The 20,153-nt window shown below is 36.7% G+C and overlaps 1 protein-coding gene across 1 annotated transcript in view; it reads right to left on the minus strand.

Annotated features, from left to right (window-relative positions):
• OTOG (otogelin) overlaps positions 1 to 20,153 on the minus strand; it is a 100,224-nt gene that overhangs the window by 67,438 nt on the left and 12,633 nt on the right. Inside the window, exons 10-21 of the mRNA XM_050336791.1 lie at positions 19,375 to 19,481; positions 18,385 to 18,494; positions 17,382 to 17,507; positions 16,103 to 16,211; positions 15,478 to 15,524; positions 14,650 to 14,795; positions 8,425 to 8,557; positions 7,273 to 7,450; positions 5,370 to 5,494; positions 3,696 to 3,908; positions 1,872 to 2,037; positions 1,273 to 1,347 (exon numbers count right to left, since the gene is read on the minus strand). Coding sequence (XP_050192748.1) covers positions 1,273 to 1,347; positions 1,872 to 2,037; positions 3,696 to 3,908; positions 5,370 to 5,494; positions 7,273 to 7,450; positions 8,425 to 8,557; positions 14,650 to 14,795; positions 15,478 to 15,524; positions 16,103 to 16,211; positions 17,382 to 17,507; positions 18,385 to 18,494; positions 19,375 to 19,481 — 1,535 coding nt within the window. The remainder of the gene's footprint in view (positions 1 to 1,272; positions 1,348 to 1,871; positions 2,038 to 3,695; positions 3,909 to 5,369; positions 5,495 to 7,272; positions 7,451 to 8,424; positions 8,558 to 14,649; positions 14,796 to 15,477; positions 15,525 to 16,102; positions 16,212 to 17,381; positions 17,508 to 18,384; positions 18,495 to 19,374; positions 19,482 to 20,153) is intronic.

Consider the following 20,153-nt stretch of genomic DNA (forward strand, 5'->3'; position numbering starts at 1 on the left):
GATCACAAAGGGATATCTACCTGAAAATATCTGACAAGACAGTGGATTTCGATCTCATTTATAACAAAATGAATGTTTCAATTACTTCAGTGTTACTGGCTCACAGAAGGAAACAGTGAAGCAATTGCTAAATTTCATCCTCGTGCTGTCTCAAAGTAATTTTGCTTCAGCAATATGATAGGAATCTGAAATCACAACCTACTGTGACTATTATCAGAAACACCTGGAACCACAGTTCATAATCAAAAGCTAAAAAATTTCAATCAATTCTATGCTAATCAAATATTCAAAATAACATTTTTAAGTTATTGTATCATAAAGTTGTAGCATGTTTACCCACTCACATATGCAAAATACCACACAGACAGGAACAGACAAGACTTTTTTCCCCTCTACATGAAAGAGTTCAAAACTAACAAGATACTCTACACAGGGAAGAACTGAGAAACCTAACACTGACTGCTCCTGTCTAATGTGAGCCAAAATGGTCCAGTACTTTTACAAAATAGTAACAGCTCTGGTTGCAACTCATTGTCAGGGAAAACTGAAGCAGTACTGGCTTCACTAGAGAACCTGAGTCCATGAACTCCAGCACTATTCTTCCATTCTTTGCAATGCCTAAGACATCCCCAATGCCCTTACAGCTAGTCAGCAGATTCAGAATCAAATTCTGCATGTGCTACAGCCGTTCTGTGAACACATCTGGAGTTGTGTTCGAACCCCAAAGCCCTGCAGGGAAAGTTCTCAAGGACTCCACAGTATAAACCAAGGCAACAGGCAAAGCAGTATCAAAGGCAACACTGCACCCAACCTTTGCACAGCCCCAGATGCAGAATGGGCTGCCTGACATTCTCCAGGAAATCTGCCCTAAGGTAAAAATGAGCCAACTTGATGATTAAGATACAGATTTATAATGATCAGTATTTATGGACTGCTGCTAGGAGCGAGAAGGAGCGTGTGTGTTTAAGTGCCCCTACTGCAATAGGTGTCCAACAATACCAATCTCTTACATGGCCTTTACAACAAACCAGAGTATTATGCTGATAATACTTGTGATATCCATCACAGGCATTATTTGTTCTGTTCTGCTATTAGTTAAGTTCTAAAGAACCTCTGTCAAACATGCACAGAAAACAGATGTACATTTACTCTGCTTGTATCATTAAAAAATACCAAAAGAACAAAACCCAGCATGCTAGCCAGAATGATTTGACAGAGCTCTTAAAGTTACACAACCATTTAGTTGTGTGAAAACACTGTTTTGTAACTTACCATTTGCCTAAAGATGTCATAACATTTTCTCCAGGAGGATAATCAATCCCTTGAAAATAACATGGGCATTCATTTCTGGAGCAGAGAGAAAACATGAAACTGATTAACCCAAACTGAAGAAAGAAAAAGAAAACTCCCACTGACTTAACTGCTATTCAAATTTCAATTGGTTGCTTTGTTGCTTTTGGTGAGGTTTTTTTTGGTTGGATGAGGGTTTTGCAATTGGTTGGTTGGTTGTTTGGTTTTTTTTTTAAAAAAAATGATAAATTGGTCTCAATACTGCAATACTGCCATATAACTCATACACAACCAAACCAAATCAGCAAGAAAGTGGACTCTTATGTTTTCTATCTTTCATATACCAAAAAAACCAGACAATATGTAACAACTAGCATTGATAATGTTGGACAAGCGTCCATATTATGGAAGAGCTATTTTTTATCAACACAGACAACAGTTCTGTATCATTCTAAGACCCTGACAAGTTTACAGATGCATGCCATCTACAACATTACATGTTCATTAGCTTTTCACTCTGACTTGTAAATGCAGTGGTCTAAAAGAGCAAGTGTGACTATCAGAACTGCAACTTGACCTACCTCTGTACACATCGATCAGTCTCGGAATTCAAATACATTCCAGAGGGACAAGCACAGCCTTCAACACAATCACTGCTGCATGTCTCTGGCACGGACAGTGCTTGGCAGGTTCTGCCACAGGTAGATACACAAGTACTGTACTCCTTTGTATCTTCACATGAAAGAGCTGTCCAAACGAAACAAATCTCTCAAATTACGGCGCAAGAGACTCAAGGACCTCCCAACATTTTTCTGATAAACATCTCCATTCTTTCATTCCCAATCACATTAAATTCCACTAAAATTGCTATCTTGGCACTACATGGTGTAAACTACACAGATGTAAAACCACAGTAATAACAAGTGTGATGAGTCTGTGCAGTTAATCCAGATTTACACTGGGGAAAATGAACAGTTGAAGCCTTTTCACCTCTTAACTCTGAAAATGCTTGGCCCTTGTGCATGGGCTTTTGGAAGTGCAGAGCATCTTGAAACATTAAAAGCAATACATAAAATGTATGTACTTTGCAGATGTAGCACAATACCAGCTTAAAATTTCTGTTATATATACATACCTATAAATATGTCTCCTATGCTACTAAAAAAAAAATTTAAAGTTCTTGAAATACTAAAAAGATTCACATATTTTAAACCCTAGAAGCACGAATTTTATAATATATTACAGGAAAACTATAGTTGCTTCTAAAGCATAAAATAAAATCAAAGGGTTTGAATGACTCATTCAGTCATAGTGGACGTGGCCATCCATGCCAAAATGAATGCAAGCAAGCCACATTTTCAGATATACATACAGATAACTTAAACTGGATCAACTTTCCTAAATCATCTTTATCATGCAACATGGATAATGTTGTGGTGATGTGATGTTGCGATGTGACGTAATGATGTGATGACAACTACTTGATCTTAAGTTCTTGAATGTTCCTTAGAAAAGATTTTCAGCCTAGTTAATAGAGCTAAGTCTACTGAAACCTCAGGGGTACCAGTTTCAGTTTGTTTTATAGGTTGTCCAATTCTATAATTTTTTTTAAATGTACGTGAGGGCACTACATGTGCTATCAATACCTTTGAATCACTAGAAGTTAATATAAACTAAAAAATTTAATAATATTATCCCACTCCTCTACTTGTGAGGCTTTATAATGCAGATTAAACATGTCACCTTTGGCTACATTTACACTATTTATATTCTTCTATTCGTTTTACGTCAACGTGTCAACAATACCAACTCTCAACACTTGCTTCAGCACTCTGTATTTCACCGTCACTGACAGTAGGAGTACAAGCTAAGAGAGATTGTCAGACAGCAGAAGCCAGCAGTAATCCAACTAAAACTGCTAAATACATCACCATCATTTTTCACCTCATTCATTTAAAGAATTAAATAAATAAATAAACCTAGCATCTGTGAGGAAACAAACAAATCTATACACGCAGCTCATGAATAATATCGACATGGTATGAGATACACAATGGCATATAAGAGATGCAGGTGTATTTTTAATCCTGTGTACATTTGAAGCCCTCCAACTACTTCAAAAAAAAAAAAAAAACCAACAAAAAGAAACCTGAAAAACAAAAAACCTTGCAATGTTTCACAAACCAAGAGCTAAAGAAAATAAACTGTAAAAGAGCAATCCTCTAAGAACACTGGTACTAATTCTGTCCTGACAAAAAAGAATCTCGTCCTATGCGCAAAAGATCATGCTAGGATTAATCCTCTTCTCATTTAAAAGATTATATTAATTTAATTTTATTTTCCAAATGTCATTCTAAAGTCCTCCAACAGTAACTATTTAGGACTAGAAGTGAAAGGAAACTCACCACATTCTGGGACAGCTCGTCTGAAATCTATTACAACTCCAAACCTTCGGCAATGATGAGCGTAATGGGCCAGAGCAGAGCAAAAACAAGTCTGTCCACATTTGCAAGTGTCTCTTCTGCACTGCTCAAAATAGGGAACAGGACTCAAATAGGGGTAGCATGGAGCAAAAAGATCTTTCGTAAGGATGCTACAAGCTTCCGCTGCATAAGAGGCTACACAAATAACAGATTAAACACTGTTTCAGTGAAGGAGTTTAAAAAGACTTGGAACAAAAAGTGTTTTCTATGAATGCAACTGGTCATGGTTATATACAACTGCCACATACATCTTTTTATCTCTGATACCTATACAACTGCACATAGGATAAAACCAAAAGTTAGCTGCTCATAGTATTGAGCTTGTTCTTGGTATGATTTTAAATTCAGAAAACTTTACAATATGCAGACAGTGCCTACAGTCAAGTCTTTTATCTTTAAACTGATTCGTGGAGGTGAGTTAGGCAACAGGTGCTATAAACTAACCAGTGCCTTTGATGCAGACACATTTCATTGTACATCACTTAAGCCTAAGTCATTCCCTTCAATAAATACTTCAAACAGTATTTTAATGAATAATCTATTAACCATTGTTTCAGTTGCATAAGGCTGCATCCAGAACCAGAGCTGCTGGCTTGTCACACAGGAGAGCAAGAACAGTACCAAATAGCTGTGTAAGAAGCTCCAAACACAGCACTCACCTGAATGAATATCTCATTCTGAATGAATTAAATAGCTGTGCAATAGTGGTCTAAAGAAATTATATGCTAAATCAGCATATCAATAAAGAGATGAATTTACCACCAAAAAGAGCATGATGTATAAACTAGGACTTCAAAATCCCTTTTCTAGAATTTCTGACTTCTTGTACAGGCTAATTCTTTCTACATTCATGTCCAAACCCATTACAAAGAATACAGCTTCTCAATACTGCCCATTGTATGAACACTCAAAAGACAGATTCTGTTGCAGCAAGAGGCATGATGATTCCATCTGCTGAAAGTACAGGCAAAACCTTAACATTTCACCTCTATGTCTTAACAAGTGTGTACAGACAAAGACAAGAAGTATAACTGTGAAATGGATATAACTGACAATTACAAAGTTCATCATTAATAAAGGATGACTTAGTGACCATCTGTGGTCCTCATGGCATCAGCCACTAGTATATTTCCCCAACTGGACCCTTCTGGCTGAATCTAAATACTGTCAGTGCATCAACATTTTTCTCTTACTCATCCTCTTCAATAGTAGACAACTAAATCAGGTATTTAATTTTTTCAGTATTTTCAAAAGTGAATGCTGCAATAGTTTTTAGTTTCCATCTTATCTAGCAGCATCACCAATACTAGACATACATACTATCAACCTTTAATGCATGTCTAACTTAATACAGTGTAACTGAAAACCAGAAATAAAAAGGGGATATTTCAAGTCCCTCTGCAAGTATCCCAAAATCCATAAACAACACACAGTATGATTTCTTAGGGAATTGAACTCAGCAAATGCTACCTGTAAGTAATAACTATTTCAGTGGGTAGGACTGGTTGTTACGTTTCCTGATCCAACTAGGAAAATGGGCACAGATGTACTAAGTAGAAAGTAATTTGTCAATAACACTTGGCCTTCACTGCCCACCTGCCTGCAGATGAATATCACAGGGATCCATTTGTGAACTATCATGCACAACAATGCACGCCGATGAAGTCTTCCATGTGTTTCCAAACAGCTCTGGAGTGCTTTCAGTTACTCCAACTGGAGATCTTTTACAAAACAGAGTTCAGTCAGCAAAGATACAGTGAATTTACAGAATGGTCTCAATTCTACCACACTGATTCAAGCTCCCCTTCCACTGCTCCATATTCTCATGCTCTCTCCTCTAAAGCACTGTCAGCTTAAGTTTCAGGACTCTTCTTTCTTTCCAGGCAAAGACCCAGGAAGGAAAGAGAAGATGTGAACTGGAGCTTTTAGATACCTTTTATGGAAGGAAAGATCAAAATAGACCAAGTTCTGTTTTTATAAGAGAGAAGGAGGGCACACCACTGTCCTGACAGTCTGTACTCTCTTATTCCCACTTTTGCTTCCTCGGTGATATCTGATTCATTTTTTTCTATCCTCTACCTGTATTTTCCTGTATGTTGCTGGGGAGCTGTATTTCCCTGCTCTTTGTTCCCTGCAAGGAAGAGGAAGGGAAAGAAATAAAAGCCTCCAGAAATATAACTGTGAAAGCAATTTAATAGATATCCATGAGGCCCAGGTAATCAGAGGGGCAATAGAAGCTGAATGATAAAGACTGATCAAAGTGACCAAGGCACAGTAATATTGCACAGGGAAAAGGATCAAAACTGTGCATTTAAATATGGGGTTTTTCAATCTAGGGAAAAGAGTGCATTAGGCACATCCATCAGTAGTATTTCTGCTGGTAGAATAGCTGGGAGTGGAGGTGTTGCAAAAGACACTGCTGCCTATGGCAAGGCTCCCAAATCTAGCGTGGATCAGCTTTTTTTGTATACAAATCAAAATGCTTGTACACCCTAATTTGTGTTATGTCTCAGCACAATTCATAACTTCTCAAGTTTAAGGACTTTTTTCCATAAGTACCAAACTATTGAACAACTTCTCACTTACGTGAGAACAATCCAAAGACTGTTATCAAAAATACACTATCAAACTACTTGTCAAAGAGAAATATTTTAAGTAGTTTTACATAAATAATCTCTTTGTTGAGATCTTGTCTATATATTTCCTAGCCTCATTATAAATAATATTCTGATAATACTTTTAATCAGTAAGATAGAATTTTTCAAAAGTCCACTGGTGTATTTGTGTGTGAATGTGTATTTCCAAATAGGAACTATAACAGAAAGTTTTTTCATTTTTAAATTACTCCTGATTTAGAAAAAATCCAACTGTTTTGAGAGAAAAAAGTTCTCCCACTCTTTCTTGTCCTATATTGGTAAAAGAAATATCTTCTCCTAGTTCTGCTTGGCTGCTCTAATCTTTGGAAGCCAATTTGCTCTTTATTGTCTCAGGGAAACATGTTGCAAAGAAGCTGGAAAAAACAGTAATGTTCACTATAGGGCTCAGGCAGCTCTGACCACCTTTCACTGCATCACAGCGAAGAGAGGCTCAGACTCTTGCCTGAGCCTGCAGGCACTGAACAATGGAGGCTCTGTCAGAGGCAGCAGGTTAGAAATTGCAGCAGAAAATAGGAGCTGGAAAAAGAGAGGCATGCAAGGAGGCAGAAAGTTCCTTATGTAGGCCACTTCATATTTTGAACAAAATCTTTCAGATAAATTAGCCCTTGTGCACCTTACATACTTCACTGTACTTTTATATTAAAATATTTTCAGCAAAAGCTGGCTTGATATCCTGTAGATTCTCTGTCAGCAAACTAAATCCTACTACCTATCTCACCAATGGAAAACTTCAAAGTAAATTATTCTTGGTATCTATCCATTCAGCTTCAGTACACACTTGATCTACCACTAACTGTAGACATTCATATACTGGAAAACAGAAATCTTGCAGCTATTCATACAAAAAATCATCCTCTGTATTCCCATTGAAGGTTCCACAAAGGCCCATGGTGTCGTCCTTCCACCGTTCATCCACTTGAAGGTAAAGCCTCAGTCCTTCCCTGTCGTACAGGATCTGTAATCCAATGTGTGTCTTTACTTGCAGAAATACAGAGGAGAGTTTCCGTATTTCAAATAATTCTGGTGAGTAAAAACAGATTGTTGAAAGGCAAAGGAAACCTGTTCGTAATTTACATTTTGTTTCTTGTCATTTCACTGATTTTGGTTTATACAATTTTTATCTAAGTTTTATTTTTTCTTATTAAGACCCTATTTCCCCTAAGCATTGATTTCTCATGCAAAGTTATACTGATTCAAACTTTTAAGAAGAAAACAAGAAACTTGTGAGTCACCACACTTTTTTAAAATGCACCCAGATATCACTGCAACATTCATAAAGGTAAACTAAACTAATTTAAAGATACAAACATTGCAGACTGTTTCTTGTAGACAAAGTAATCCTAACACCAGGCACATGCTTCCTATATTAAAGCCTATGTAGTTTTGTGAAATTCACAAAGAGCCAAGGTCTTGCAGACATCAAATATACTAAAGATTTGAATAAAAACTCTCATTAAAGCTAGCATTAAATCTCACAGAACACAGTCACATATTCATATGTAGAATAACAGATATCTTTGAGAGGGAGAGATTTAAAAACTCAAAGAAAATAAAAAGAACCAAAAAATAAAATTTTTTTCTGAAAATCTGTAGTTTAACTGTAAGGGGCAAGAGGTCTTCTTTCACCTACATTTACTTGAGTTGCTTACCAAAAAGGGAAAAGAGATTATTCAGTTCAAGAGTCAGAGAAAATAATTCCCCCTCAGAAAAGATCTAACCAATCTTGCAAGTGTAAAGGGTGGCATTTGGATTTGTTATAACAAACACAATCTCAAGCTAAGAGTCACCAGTGCAATACAGCTAATGTACAACTCCTACTATTATGTAAAAAGTGTGTCAGCAGTTAATTGGCAAAACATTCAAAAATTAACAATGTTAATACTAAACTATGCCATTTAACTTCAGTATGTTAGCAGTATTGACAGTACACAAATGTCAGTAAAATACTTCTTTAGTGTTTGATAAGAGTTATATGGTTATATATCATTCCTTACCATCTGCATAGGGTAGGTTAATTTTGTATTGGTCATATATCAAAACATCTCCTGAATGAGTCAGAGTCACTTGCCTCTTGGGATCCTGCTTAAGAATAAGGCTGACTGATTGGATACATGATCCATCCTGGTTCTACAAGTAAGAGGAAAACAAATAAGTAAAGGTATATTTAGTGGGGATTGAAAATTTAAAATTATACTTGCTTCTTACCAGAGTGCACTTGAAAAACATACAGCTTTACAGCTAAGTAAGAAAACTTAGTATTTTGAATAATGTCCCATATATGTTTGTCAATAACTCTGACCTGCTATGCAAATACAGCTCAAAAGTAGGATTTGTAAACAGAGAATGAAGCAATTCTCACACAGCTTAGTACCAAGACACCTGCAGTTCGTGGACCCCCCTGATTAAAGACCCTCTGAGGCTGAGTTACTGCTCACAAACAAGGCTGCATTATCTGTAGAGCAGTGCACTGAAATCCAAGTACGTACTTTAAAGTGTTCTGATATACTCAGGTTCTTTTAGAGCATATTTAAGATACAAAATTCTTTTGAAGGCAAACAATAATGGAAGACAAAAGTATCTTGAGAACCATTGTTTAAAACAGCATATAAATCCATTATTTCTGAGAGGAGTTGTGGAGTATGCTCATAGGCTCCATGGATAAATATTGATGAAAGAAAGGCAGCATCGTGGCAGCATACATCCACAGGCCTGACTTGTTTATTGTTACTACCATTTACTAGCATGCTTATTCGCATCTGAATTTCACTCTTCTAAGTCAAAATGTCATAGAGACATGAAAAGGAATACTGCATTGCAGTTCAGATAAAACATACTTAAAAAAAAAAAAAGCTAAATTATCCTTATTTGGTATTTCTACATCTACCCTCTTCAGTGGAACCAAGAGCAGCTAATTGACTGAAATTCTAAAAAACAGAAATATTTAGACTTATGTGCAAAAGTTTCCCAACATAAAAAAGCTACATGCCCTACAGAAAGAAATTTCAGAACAGCTTAAAGACCGAGAATCGAAATCAAGTTAACTGCTTTCATCAAAACACAACTCACCTACTGTGTACTTGTTCTAAGATTTTTAGGTTGGGGATTTTTTCACTCAATCAAGTGCTGAAATGGATGGCTACCTCAGTGAAGCCCCAAACTACTTAACTATTACTGTAGTCATCTTCAACTAGACATCACAGCACACGTGGAAAGCAGCACAAGTCTGAGGGCTATTAAATACTGAATACTTGCAACATGCCACAGTAGCAAACACACTTCTACCAAATAACTTGGAAACAAGTTGGACAGATGACTAACACTAGTCATTCCAATTAAAGTTTCCAGGACAGGACCTTCACCTTCCAGAGCAACTACAGGTACTCTGGCTTTCAATGCCAATATAGGAAGAATGCTTATTAAAGCATGTTTATTAATTACAGCAGATAAACAGAATTTTCTTAACAGAATTAATTTGATCACTACTTAATTTTTTTTTAAAGAAATGTTCTATCACAGAATCAGGCACAGAGGTGGATTGAGAGATGACTTGAACTTTACCATGTCAGCATTCTGTAACTGACCTTGCTACATATTGAAAGACATCATAATCCCAGTCCACATTCTACTTTCTGGATGCTCTAGGAAAAATTAGGTTTCTGCCACTTCTGCTACACTCAGATCTCTTTACTATAGCTTCTGAGACATTGGCTTATTTACACTGGCTTGGTGCAGCTGGATAAAGCTAAGAGACTGTCCATTCCCTGCCATCTACAGACAACATAGGGAAACACCCAACTGCTGTTTCTTTTGTTCAGCCCCCTTCACTGCAAGACCTTGTAACCATTCAACAGGTATTGAAGAACAATGACAAAAATTGGGTCTGGTCACTTTGGTCAGACTATTTGTTCATTTTACTCTCATCTCAATTATGCATCTTCAATATCTCATAATGTCATAACAAAAATATCTCTATTATCAACACCATTTTCAGCATGACCCCCAGGCAGTCTTATATAACAGAACATACACAGACATGTCTACAATGACTTGGTCAAAGAGCAGGCTAGGTCTCAATGCAGAAAATTTCCCATGCAATGGTGTTGCAGTCCAGAAATGTCCAGCACAGGTATGGGAGGCTGCATTGTGCAGCTCCACTGCCTTCAGTGAAGGCATAACTACTGATGAAACTGAAATTTTAAGAATCTTTAGTGCTGAAAGAGGCACCGAAATAGATATAGATAACATGACACTTGGACAGTTGCACAAACAGCAAAATTATACAGTGAATAGCATCATTCACAGAACAAAGAGATCAGGATGCTCATTTCATTGGTTTACACTTTTATTCAACTCTGACTTTTGCTGGGACTTGTCTAATACAGGGCAAATGTCGCCCTGCTTGTTGAAAACCATTACTAGAACTGCAAGGATCTCTGAACATTACCATGTGGATTTCACAGATGCTGAACTAGCAAAGAGAGATCATCTGTCAGCTCTTCAAGTACCATGGACACATAAATACACACAGTAGTATGCAAAGATTAAAAACTACATGCAGAATTTCCCTATCTCTAGAGAATAATTCAACAGTGATCTTTCACCAACAGTTGAAATGAAAAAATGAAACAAGCAAATTATAAAAATAACTCGAGATATTTCATCAGCTCAACCAGCTTCCCTGGACTGACAGTGAAGACAGACATCTGCCTTGTGAAGTCATGCCCTCATAGCATGTCTTGCTGTTTTGCCTCTTTACTTAAGAAATTGTGTTTCTGTGCATTTCATTCAGAAACAATGGCTACAAATTGATGATACTGCTGGCCTTTTAAGAAGCTGAAGATAAAAGAATGGCAGGTGATATGCATAGCAGACCAGAGCCAAGAAAACAACCCTCCATAGTATATACATTAGTATAGGATCTCGACAGAAGCTTTATTATTCCTTCATGCTGAAACTGAAGAAGAAATTCTGCCTGACAATTGTTCTCTGTTCCAATGAAGTGTTTCTTTCACAGCACTGCCCCTGCCAGTTTTCAGCAGGTGTTTTCACAGGAATGGCCATTACTCTCACTAGACACTTCAAAAAACAAAATAAAAATCTATATTCAGCAGACCTTCTCATCATACAAACTACAAAGCCAGCAAGGTTGTCACTTGAAACTCAGATAAGGTTAAGCTGTGCTGATCACTTGAATGATTTTCCTTCCAAAAAGTGCTTAAACAAAATTTCACATCGTTTTCAAATAACTTGTTGCCTGATGACTGTTTATGTCACCAGCTCTAAGGCTCCGGATGACTGGAGTCTTTGTGATTCAGAAAGCTAAAATCTCCCCAGGTATTTTCTTTCCACATTTTTTAATCTGCTTGAATGAGATGGGAGTGATAAGGCTTTTTTAAAGAAGCACATAAAATCTCAAACCATCAAGAAATATGAGATTCCACATCACAAATCTTTTAGCTTCCCATTTCAATTCATTAATTTTTATAAATGCGAAGAAAGACAATGGATGGTGCCTGGGGAACTGAAAAGCAGCTCTTCTGCCAAGTGGTACCAGCTAGTTGATAATTAGACACTTGAATAGCTGCACTGAAAAAAAACCACATTCTTGCCTTATTCTACACAAAACGTTCTCACAACCCTCTTACCACTTGTACACTGATAACTAAGTTAGCCCTAGAACACGTCACATAACCCTCTGACCACCCACCTAACTGTTAATATCCAGAACACTTCACTTAAACCTCTGTAAAAGCCTATACCTATTAGGGACTGATCAGGTTACCTTTGTTAAAGGCTAGGTGAAGTATGAAGCCCAACATGTAGTAAAGAGAATCTGTTTTTTCACCTACAAACCACTTTGGCACAGAGATACATTAAGCAGAGTTGCTAAGTCAGGGTGAAGAAGAAAGCAGGAGTTACTACAAAGCACTTTGCAGTCTCACCAGTGCTGTAGAAGGTTAACTATGTTTTCACTTTCCCCAGCAAGAAGTAACCACAACAACTAAACCAAAAGGCACAATTCTGTCTGTTTTGTCCAAAGAATACCTGTTCTGTAACACAAGGAATGAGGCACACATTCATACGCTGCACGTTACCACAGCAGCTGTTTGCTCCAGACCTCTCTTGTTCATTGATGGGATTTTCAACAGGTCAGGTTAGAAGTTTCCTCACTGTGGGCTTCTGCAAGAACTCATTCAGGCCTCAACTCTCATTTAATAAAAGAGTTGCCCAGAGTGTTTTCTCTGGAGATTGCCTTTGCTTTTCTTCAATGATATAGTACAGCTGTATTATATACAACCACCTTTCTCAAGCTTCTTGGACTCTCCAAAATTCTGAGAATAAGACAATGACTGAACAGATTTATTGCTATGTTCATATTTTGTTTCAAAGCTCTTACTTTCATTTTTTTTCTTCTAGAGGATAGTAACTTCATCAGCTCCTCAGGATTCTAAGCTTTGCCCAGAATGAAGCTAACTAAACTTACTGAAGTAAAAACAAGCTAAGCCAAATATGCACTTGAAGTGGAGAATTGTAACACTAACCAAATATACTGTATCTTGAAACAGTCTCAATCTTCCTATAAACAGCAAATATTAGCAGGAACACCAGATTCTTTCCAATCCAAATAATGCACACAGAGGTTAACCTAGAAGTTTTTTGGATGTGCATGTCCTTGCCAAGATCTCATGTCACAGCCCCCACTGTAACGCTTCTACCTCAAAGAGCTAGAGACTATTATAGCATCTTAAAGCAGTTGTATTTGCAACACAGGAATCCACTTTTTCAACAGTGGTAACTTCTAAGTCCTGCCTGTCACGTACCTCACTTGGTGTCTTTATATACTTCTAGGAACCATAGAAGAGACATTTACTTGAGATTATCTAGTTGAAAAATATATTTCATCTCTATCCAGTTAAGTTAATTTTCTTGCCTCTCAACTTTTATCAATGAGATGAGGGGATTCCCTGCACTCAGTCTCCCATCTCTTACCTGGATTATAAACAGATAATTTCTATTATAAAAAACTTGCCACTGCCACTTTAATAAGACTGATTTTATGTGAATTATGTAACACTACAGCCCTAACATAAAGTAGGGAGGTGGTCTAGAATTACAGCAAAGTTATGTTTAAGGCAATATACACTTCAAATATGTGTACAATTGCTTCTAAGTAAAAATCATTATAGAAGACTATTAGAGACAGAAGTGAAATTTGGCAAAGATACAAAATCTTTTCTCTGCTGCAAGTCCAGCAACTTAGTAAGTAGGCATACACAGTAGCATCTATGTGCTACCCTAATGCAAATGTGGGCCAAATTCTGCCCTTACAAACACATGTAGAACTCAGCCAGTGAGAAAAGCCTGATTCCAGAAAATGGCTCAACTCAGTCAACTATGCTTCTCATCCTATCAAGAATGTAATGAAAGTGTAGTCAAAAATCTTACCAGTGTTCCATAGCTCACACATAGCTTCATAATACATGCTCAGAAATCCACATACATAACAAAGGAAACAGAATGGATATAAGGCAGACAAAACATTTGGCCGGTACCAGCAACTTTCAAATATAAAGTAGGAGCACCTTTAACATAACCTTTAGTAGCACCTTTAATATCAGCTACCTACACACATATGGATGTGTGGTTGAAAACAACTGTAAAAAGTACCAACTTAGCAACAGTAACACAAATGCATTTATACAAACAAATCTGAGAGAGTTGCCCAAAAAGCTATCCAAATGTTTTCATGTCAACATAAGTAAAAGCAAATTTCAAGTTGCGAGAACAAAGACGAAAGAGAAATCTATATTGAAGACATTTAAAAGTCATTCTTCCTTCAAGCAACAATAAGCAGTAGACTTTGTGCTGGTTGCAAATTCAAAAAGGTACTCAGAAAGCTCAAGAAAAGAAGTCATCATCTAGGGTGTGCTGCAGGAACCCCCACATGCTATTGAATGACCTCAGTGAACAGTGAATCAGAACACTAGCATAATCTTTCCTATTATCCCAAGTAAGCAGGAGAATTTATGTACAGACTTGCTCTGCACTGTTGCTGTCCAACTAATTCATCATTACAGAAAATTGTTGCTACTATTTATTATATGCAGTTGCAGGTAACTTGCTTGCCTTTTTTTTTTTTTTTTTTTTTGTTAATACTTTTTTCACCAAATAATAAGCCCTTCAAGATATAAACACTATAAGAAAGTTCTGAGACTTACCTGTCCACAGGGAGCATTTTGCAAGGATATGGTAAATGCTCCAGATGTACGGCTCTTGGCTAAAATATACTGGCAGGTAGCTTGGAAAGTGTATTTGCGCCCATCAAAGGTCATGAAATGAGTGTCTCCTGAAACTGAGCATTCAGCTGACAGACACAATAAATAATGCATTTAAGTATGTAGTAAAGATGGTGTACTCTCAACAGGTATTACTGCTGTAGGGTTTATACACTATGATAATATTCTATAATTTATGGCATGGTATTTGTATTACAACCAGGTACTAGGAACACAATTAAAGAGTTCAACCTTATCTTTGCTTTTGTAATGGGGTTCGTACCTGATGCCAGGCTGGGATACCTAAACAGCCCTTCTCCCAAAAAGAAGCAATAATATGCGTCATCCTTACATTGTGGGTATTTGATTTGTGGCTCTTAAGACTCATTTTCAGAAACATTAAGCACTCCCACTGTCAACTGATAAGCCAGCAACACTGAGTAAAACAAATTAAACTTGCAGTAATTATGTCAAGTGAGTTTTGCAGTAGAAAATTTGGTTGAGGAAAATAAATGACCAGGTAGTGTCATCTACCAGAGACATTATGGTGATGTATGGGCAGACACATTACTGCACTAAGCTGAAAGGCAGATGCCTGCTATTTAGACCATTTTAATATTTAATCTACTGAGTCTGTAGATGCATTTACATGCAGATGGAAATAAAATGCAAATTATGTGCTGAAAGATCACATTAAGATCTCAAAGTAATATTTTACCTGAAGTAAGAATTCAGTTATCAATAAGTTAAGTATGCAAGGCTTTCACATACCTGGACACGTAAGATTTGTACAGCTCCACTTTCCGCCAATGCAGGTGCTGAAATCAAAACAAAAAGGTTTCATACTTCTATTCTGTGAATTACATATGGCTGTCCCTTAGTTGTTCCTCCTGGATTCCTTCTCTATGAAATGAGCACCAAGTGCCTTGCATATTACAAAAGAGTACAACAGAGGTATCACAGTCATTAGAATGCCTGCATGCTGTGGCAAGAACTTGCCATGAAGACACAATCAAGTGAAATTTCATCCATGCATCCAGTAACACTTTGATTTCTTTTTAGCTCCTTAATAACCATTAAAAAAGTTGAATAATAAAACTGAGAAGAATAAACACAACCAATTTGAATCCTATGACTTAAAATTAGAATTCTTGTGGAAAAAACATCTGCAAGCTCATCCATTTTCTTCAATTAAGGTGATCCAATAAAAGGCACTTCCTCTTCCTATAGATTTTTCTTTAAAATGTATAAAATTAACTTCGAAATTCTCAAAACATCAGCTCAGTGTCAAGCTTACATTAGGTTCTTTATGTCCAACTGAAATAGGCCTTGAAGAACTTGTCTCTTATGACAACGAAAGGATGAAGTCACCAGCATAAAAAGCAAAACTACTCACCAGTTATTACATTCCTCATAAACCACCGAACCCATTTCAAAAAAACTTCCATGGTAGTCACAAGGACAGTCCATAGGTTTGACACACAATTCATTTTCATAAATTAAGCCTAGAATAAATAAAATAACAAGAATAAAAGAAATATGCATGACAGAACACTACTAAGTATATTCGAGAACAACACAAATAGTTTTGTATGATAATACAATCTAGACTAATAGTTAGTAATTTTCACTCAAAAAAAGTGCATTTGAATTATATTAAATAAATATATTTCATGGACCAAGACACTAAATTGCCTGAGATACACTAAACATAGTATGAATAATAAATACTTAATACTGGGTGAGAGGGGGAGGAAATCCCAAACCCAAAAAAACCCCAAACCCAAATACACAAGCCACACTTCTTTGAATACCTTTGGCTTATTTTTTAACACATTTACAAATCTTTGCAGTTTTAAAGTACTCTTTGGTCCTTATCTTACTGAAACAGGTTTTTGCTTTGGTGTTTTCTGGTTGATTATTTTTTTATTAGAGAGCCAGAAGCTAAAAGGCTTTACAACCCCAGGGTACATATAAGAGGCATGACTTGAAGATCCATGGCATAACTTTCTCTATCCTCTTTATATAGAATTATGTAGCCAAGAGAAGGCAGTAACTAGAGAAAAATTGGACATTGACGCCTATTGTGGTGATGAGAGTAAAGTTTTGCTGTAGGCCACACTGTAAATACGTCACTAGCCAGAAACATACAGCAGTGTAAGAACCTCAGTATGAAAACCTGTTTCTGGCCACATGAATGAGTTTTGCTTATGGCATGGTTTTGAGCTCTCCTAAGCTCTGTAACCTTGCAGGCAGACTCCAGGAAAAAAAACCAAAAAAAAACCATCAAGCAAACAAAACAAACAAACAAAAACTAAACCCAATCCACCAAAATAATTCTCCCTCTCCTCAAAAAACAAGCAGCAACCACCACAATCAGGAGGATGCCTGTCCTGTAACAAGAGAGCAAACACTATTTTTCATTCAAATTGTGGGTCTGTACAGCTAGAATGTGGATCTGTTCTGAAATCCATTGCTTCCTGTTAGAAGGAGCAAAGGGCTGTTGTCTACAGGGAAAATAAGGTCATTCATGCACACACCGTTGGCACTTTGTTTATAAAGAGCTCCTGGAAATGCTTTAATCTAGTCAGGCTGTATAGAGACATAAGCCTGGGGAAGAACAACCTCAAAGTTATATGGAATTAAATAATAAGTATTTGAGAAGCAAAACTTACCATCTGGACAGTAGCATCCATCAACACAGGGAAGCTCACTGTTAATGCACTGCGATTGCTGGTGGCACGAAACAGGGCAGCAGTTGATGCATTCATTGTAGGTCAAGGGTTCAGCACAGGTAATGACTGAAAAATAGGAACAGGTAGAGAAAAGGTATTGTTTTAATGTCTCAGGACTTAAATAGATTGCAAATGTTTCTTTCAGGTATTTACTTTTTGGCAAGTCAGTTGAGCATCTGTTGTCCAGAAAAATGGCTTTCATAACATACACACTCACAGAATTGATACATATTTCTATATATTCATATTTGCTCCAAAGGTGCTTTAAGAAGGAATAATCTTAAATTACAGTAAGGGAGACTCAGAAATTTTCCCACAGCAGAGCTATTCAGATACTCAGACCATCACAGTCAGAACATCCATTAACAGAGATTTCTGGAAGCATAGGGGAAATCTTCTGTCCTGGATGACAAAGCAGTCTTGGTCCTATGTTACAGACAGGTGAACAAATTAGATGACCTCTTTCAAACTTACTTTATGTGACTTATATAGTGAAGATTTATGGAAGTGTAATTTAAATTTATTTTTAACACTCATGACAGACATTTTATATATCAGAAAGCCATGAAGATTTGGACAACATGTGAAAGAGTACCTCTATGAAAATAAAAATGATTAATCATCTTTAAAAATATCCGATTTAGTAAGAAGGCTCTTAATTCACGTTGTACGTAGTTCAGCTTAGTACTTTAAATACATTCAGTATTTATATTCAGTATATTATATATATATTATATATACTCAGTAAACAAATTATACATATGAAAGAACAATCCCATCACATTTATGTAGCCTTGAAGTGAGTTTCATTCACTCAACAGTTTCTCTAAGAGCTATGTGAACTCAAAATAGGAGGAAGGACAATACAATAAAACTTTGAAGCACATCCTTTTCAAAGTACAGCTAACAAGAAGCACTTCCAAGTATAAAAGCATCTACATACCACACTGCTCAAAGTGCACACGCCATCCATGAAGGGGCTTTCCTGCTTGGGCACATGCTCTGGCATATTCAGTTAGTGCTCGACACCAAGTTGCATTATCAGCTGCTGACCTTACACAAATAAAAATTGGCAGATTATTTTCTACCTACATTCAAACACGCAATCGTAACCTCATGAATGCTCCTGCGTTGCATACAACCACGTTGTCCGAACCTACTTTAAAATTTCACTGTGCTGTTGGGCTAGGTTAAAAGTCTTTAATGGGTTAGAGATTCTGCCACACTTGAAGACAGATCTTCAGTATAAATATCAATATATTTGAGACCTGACGTTAATTTCTTGAATAAATCCATGGAAGACAGACATACAATAGTATAAACAGACCTGAATAAAGGTCTTGAGTTTTACAAAGGACTGACACCCTGCAGAAAACTCACAAGGAAAGCGTAGGATTTCCATCAGTGAGTCACCCTGGTACTGTAAATGGAAGTTACCTTCTGTCCTGCCTGTTAATTTAACTGGTCTAAATTGCTTGGGCAAAGAGCATAGCAGGTTGTGATATGTTAGCATAAGTTCAAATAGTAATCAAATTCCTCTTTACAATGGATTACCATATGGTGTGCAGATGCCAAACTGACCTTTTCACTGTTACTTTTCATTATAGTAATACTATACTAATACTAAGGCTGTTGCACACTCAGAATCAACGCAGATGCCATATTCACAGGAGATACAGTAACAAATTATAGAAAATATCACAGTCTCATTTTGGTCACTCCTATACCAAAGAAAATAGGAACAACTCCGCAGTGTTCCACTGCAGTAAAACTAGAACAAGTGAGAAAAGACAAAATAATAAGATACTGCTAGATAGAAACAAATATAGACAAAAAGATACAAATCAGTTCTGTTAACATTTACAGTTCATTCTCATGATAAAAGGACTTTTTTTTGTAATAGCTTTGGTATTACCTGAAAGCATTTACTTACATGCAAAGATCATTTGTGCAGCTTGCCATAAAAGAAAGAGGACTCACATATTCATGGCATTGTTTGAATGGGGGATGTAACAGGATATTACACAGAGCATATGTCCTCTGAAATGAAAGAGACAGCTGTTGTGAAGAGAAGCTTTTAAAAAGTAAACATAAGCTTAACATAATAGAATACTATGGAAAATCAGAACAGACATCTGTGACTAGGAATCGCTTGCCTCTCACCAACTAGTGAGCAGTGTCTAGTAACATATTGATCTACATGCCAGAGTATCCATAACATTGAATCTTTGATCTGAGGTCACACCAGTGATGGTGAAACATTCCCTCCCCAAGGCAAATACAACTATACCAAAATAACCTGAAAAAGGTCTTCCTTTTAATTAAATTACACAGTAAAATGCAACAGAAATAAACCAATTTGTCATCAGCTTTAGTTTCAAAGCATATCATTTAAGGGTTATATCCTGAAAATACCACTTAGAAGGAAAAATTACTTCAGTGTTATGGACAAAAGTAGCAATAATTCATTTTTAAACACTGACAAATTAACTCTGCTCTCATTCTAGTACTGCCACCCTGATTCTTTCTATGCTTCCTAAGGGAAGGAATGGGAACTAGTTCTACAACACTACCCTATTTTACAACTTTTCACTCATTTAGCTCCATATTCAAACACTTCTATTGGCTGCTATGCAGATAATATTTGAAAAGATCAAGAAATACAGAAGAAAAGATGGGGAGGGAAGGGATGAGACAACAAGAGAAGATCTG

Source organism: Myiozetetes cayanensis, unplaced genomic scaffold (genome assembly GCF_022539395.1).
Source record: "Myiozetetes cayanensis isolate MyiCay16 unplaced genomic scaffold, myiCay2020 scf6-25, whole genome shotgun sequence".
NCBI classification, from domain to species: Eukaryota; Metazoa; Chordata; class Aves; order Passeriformes; family Tyrannidae; genus Myiozetetes; species Myiozetetes cayanensis.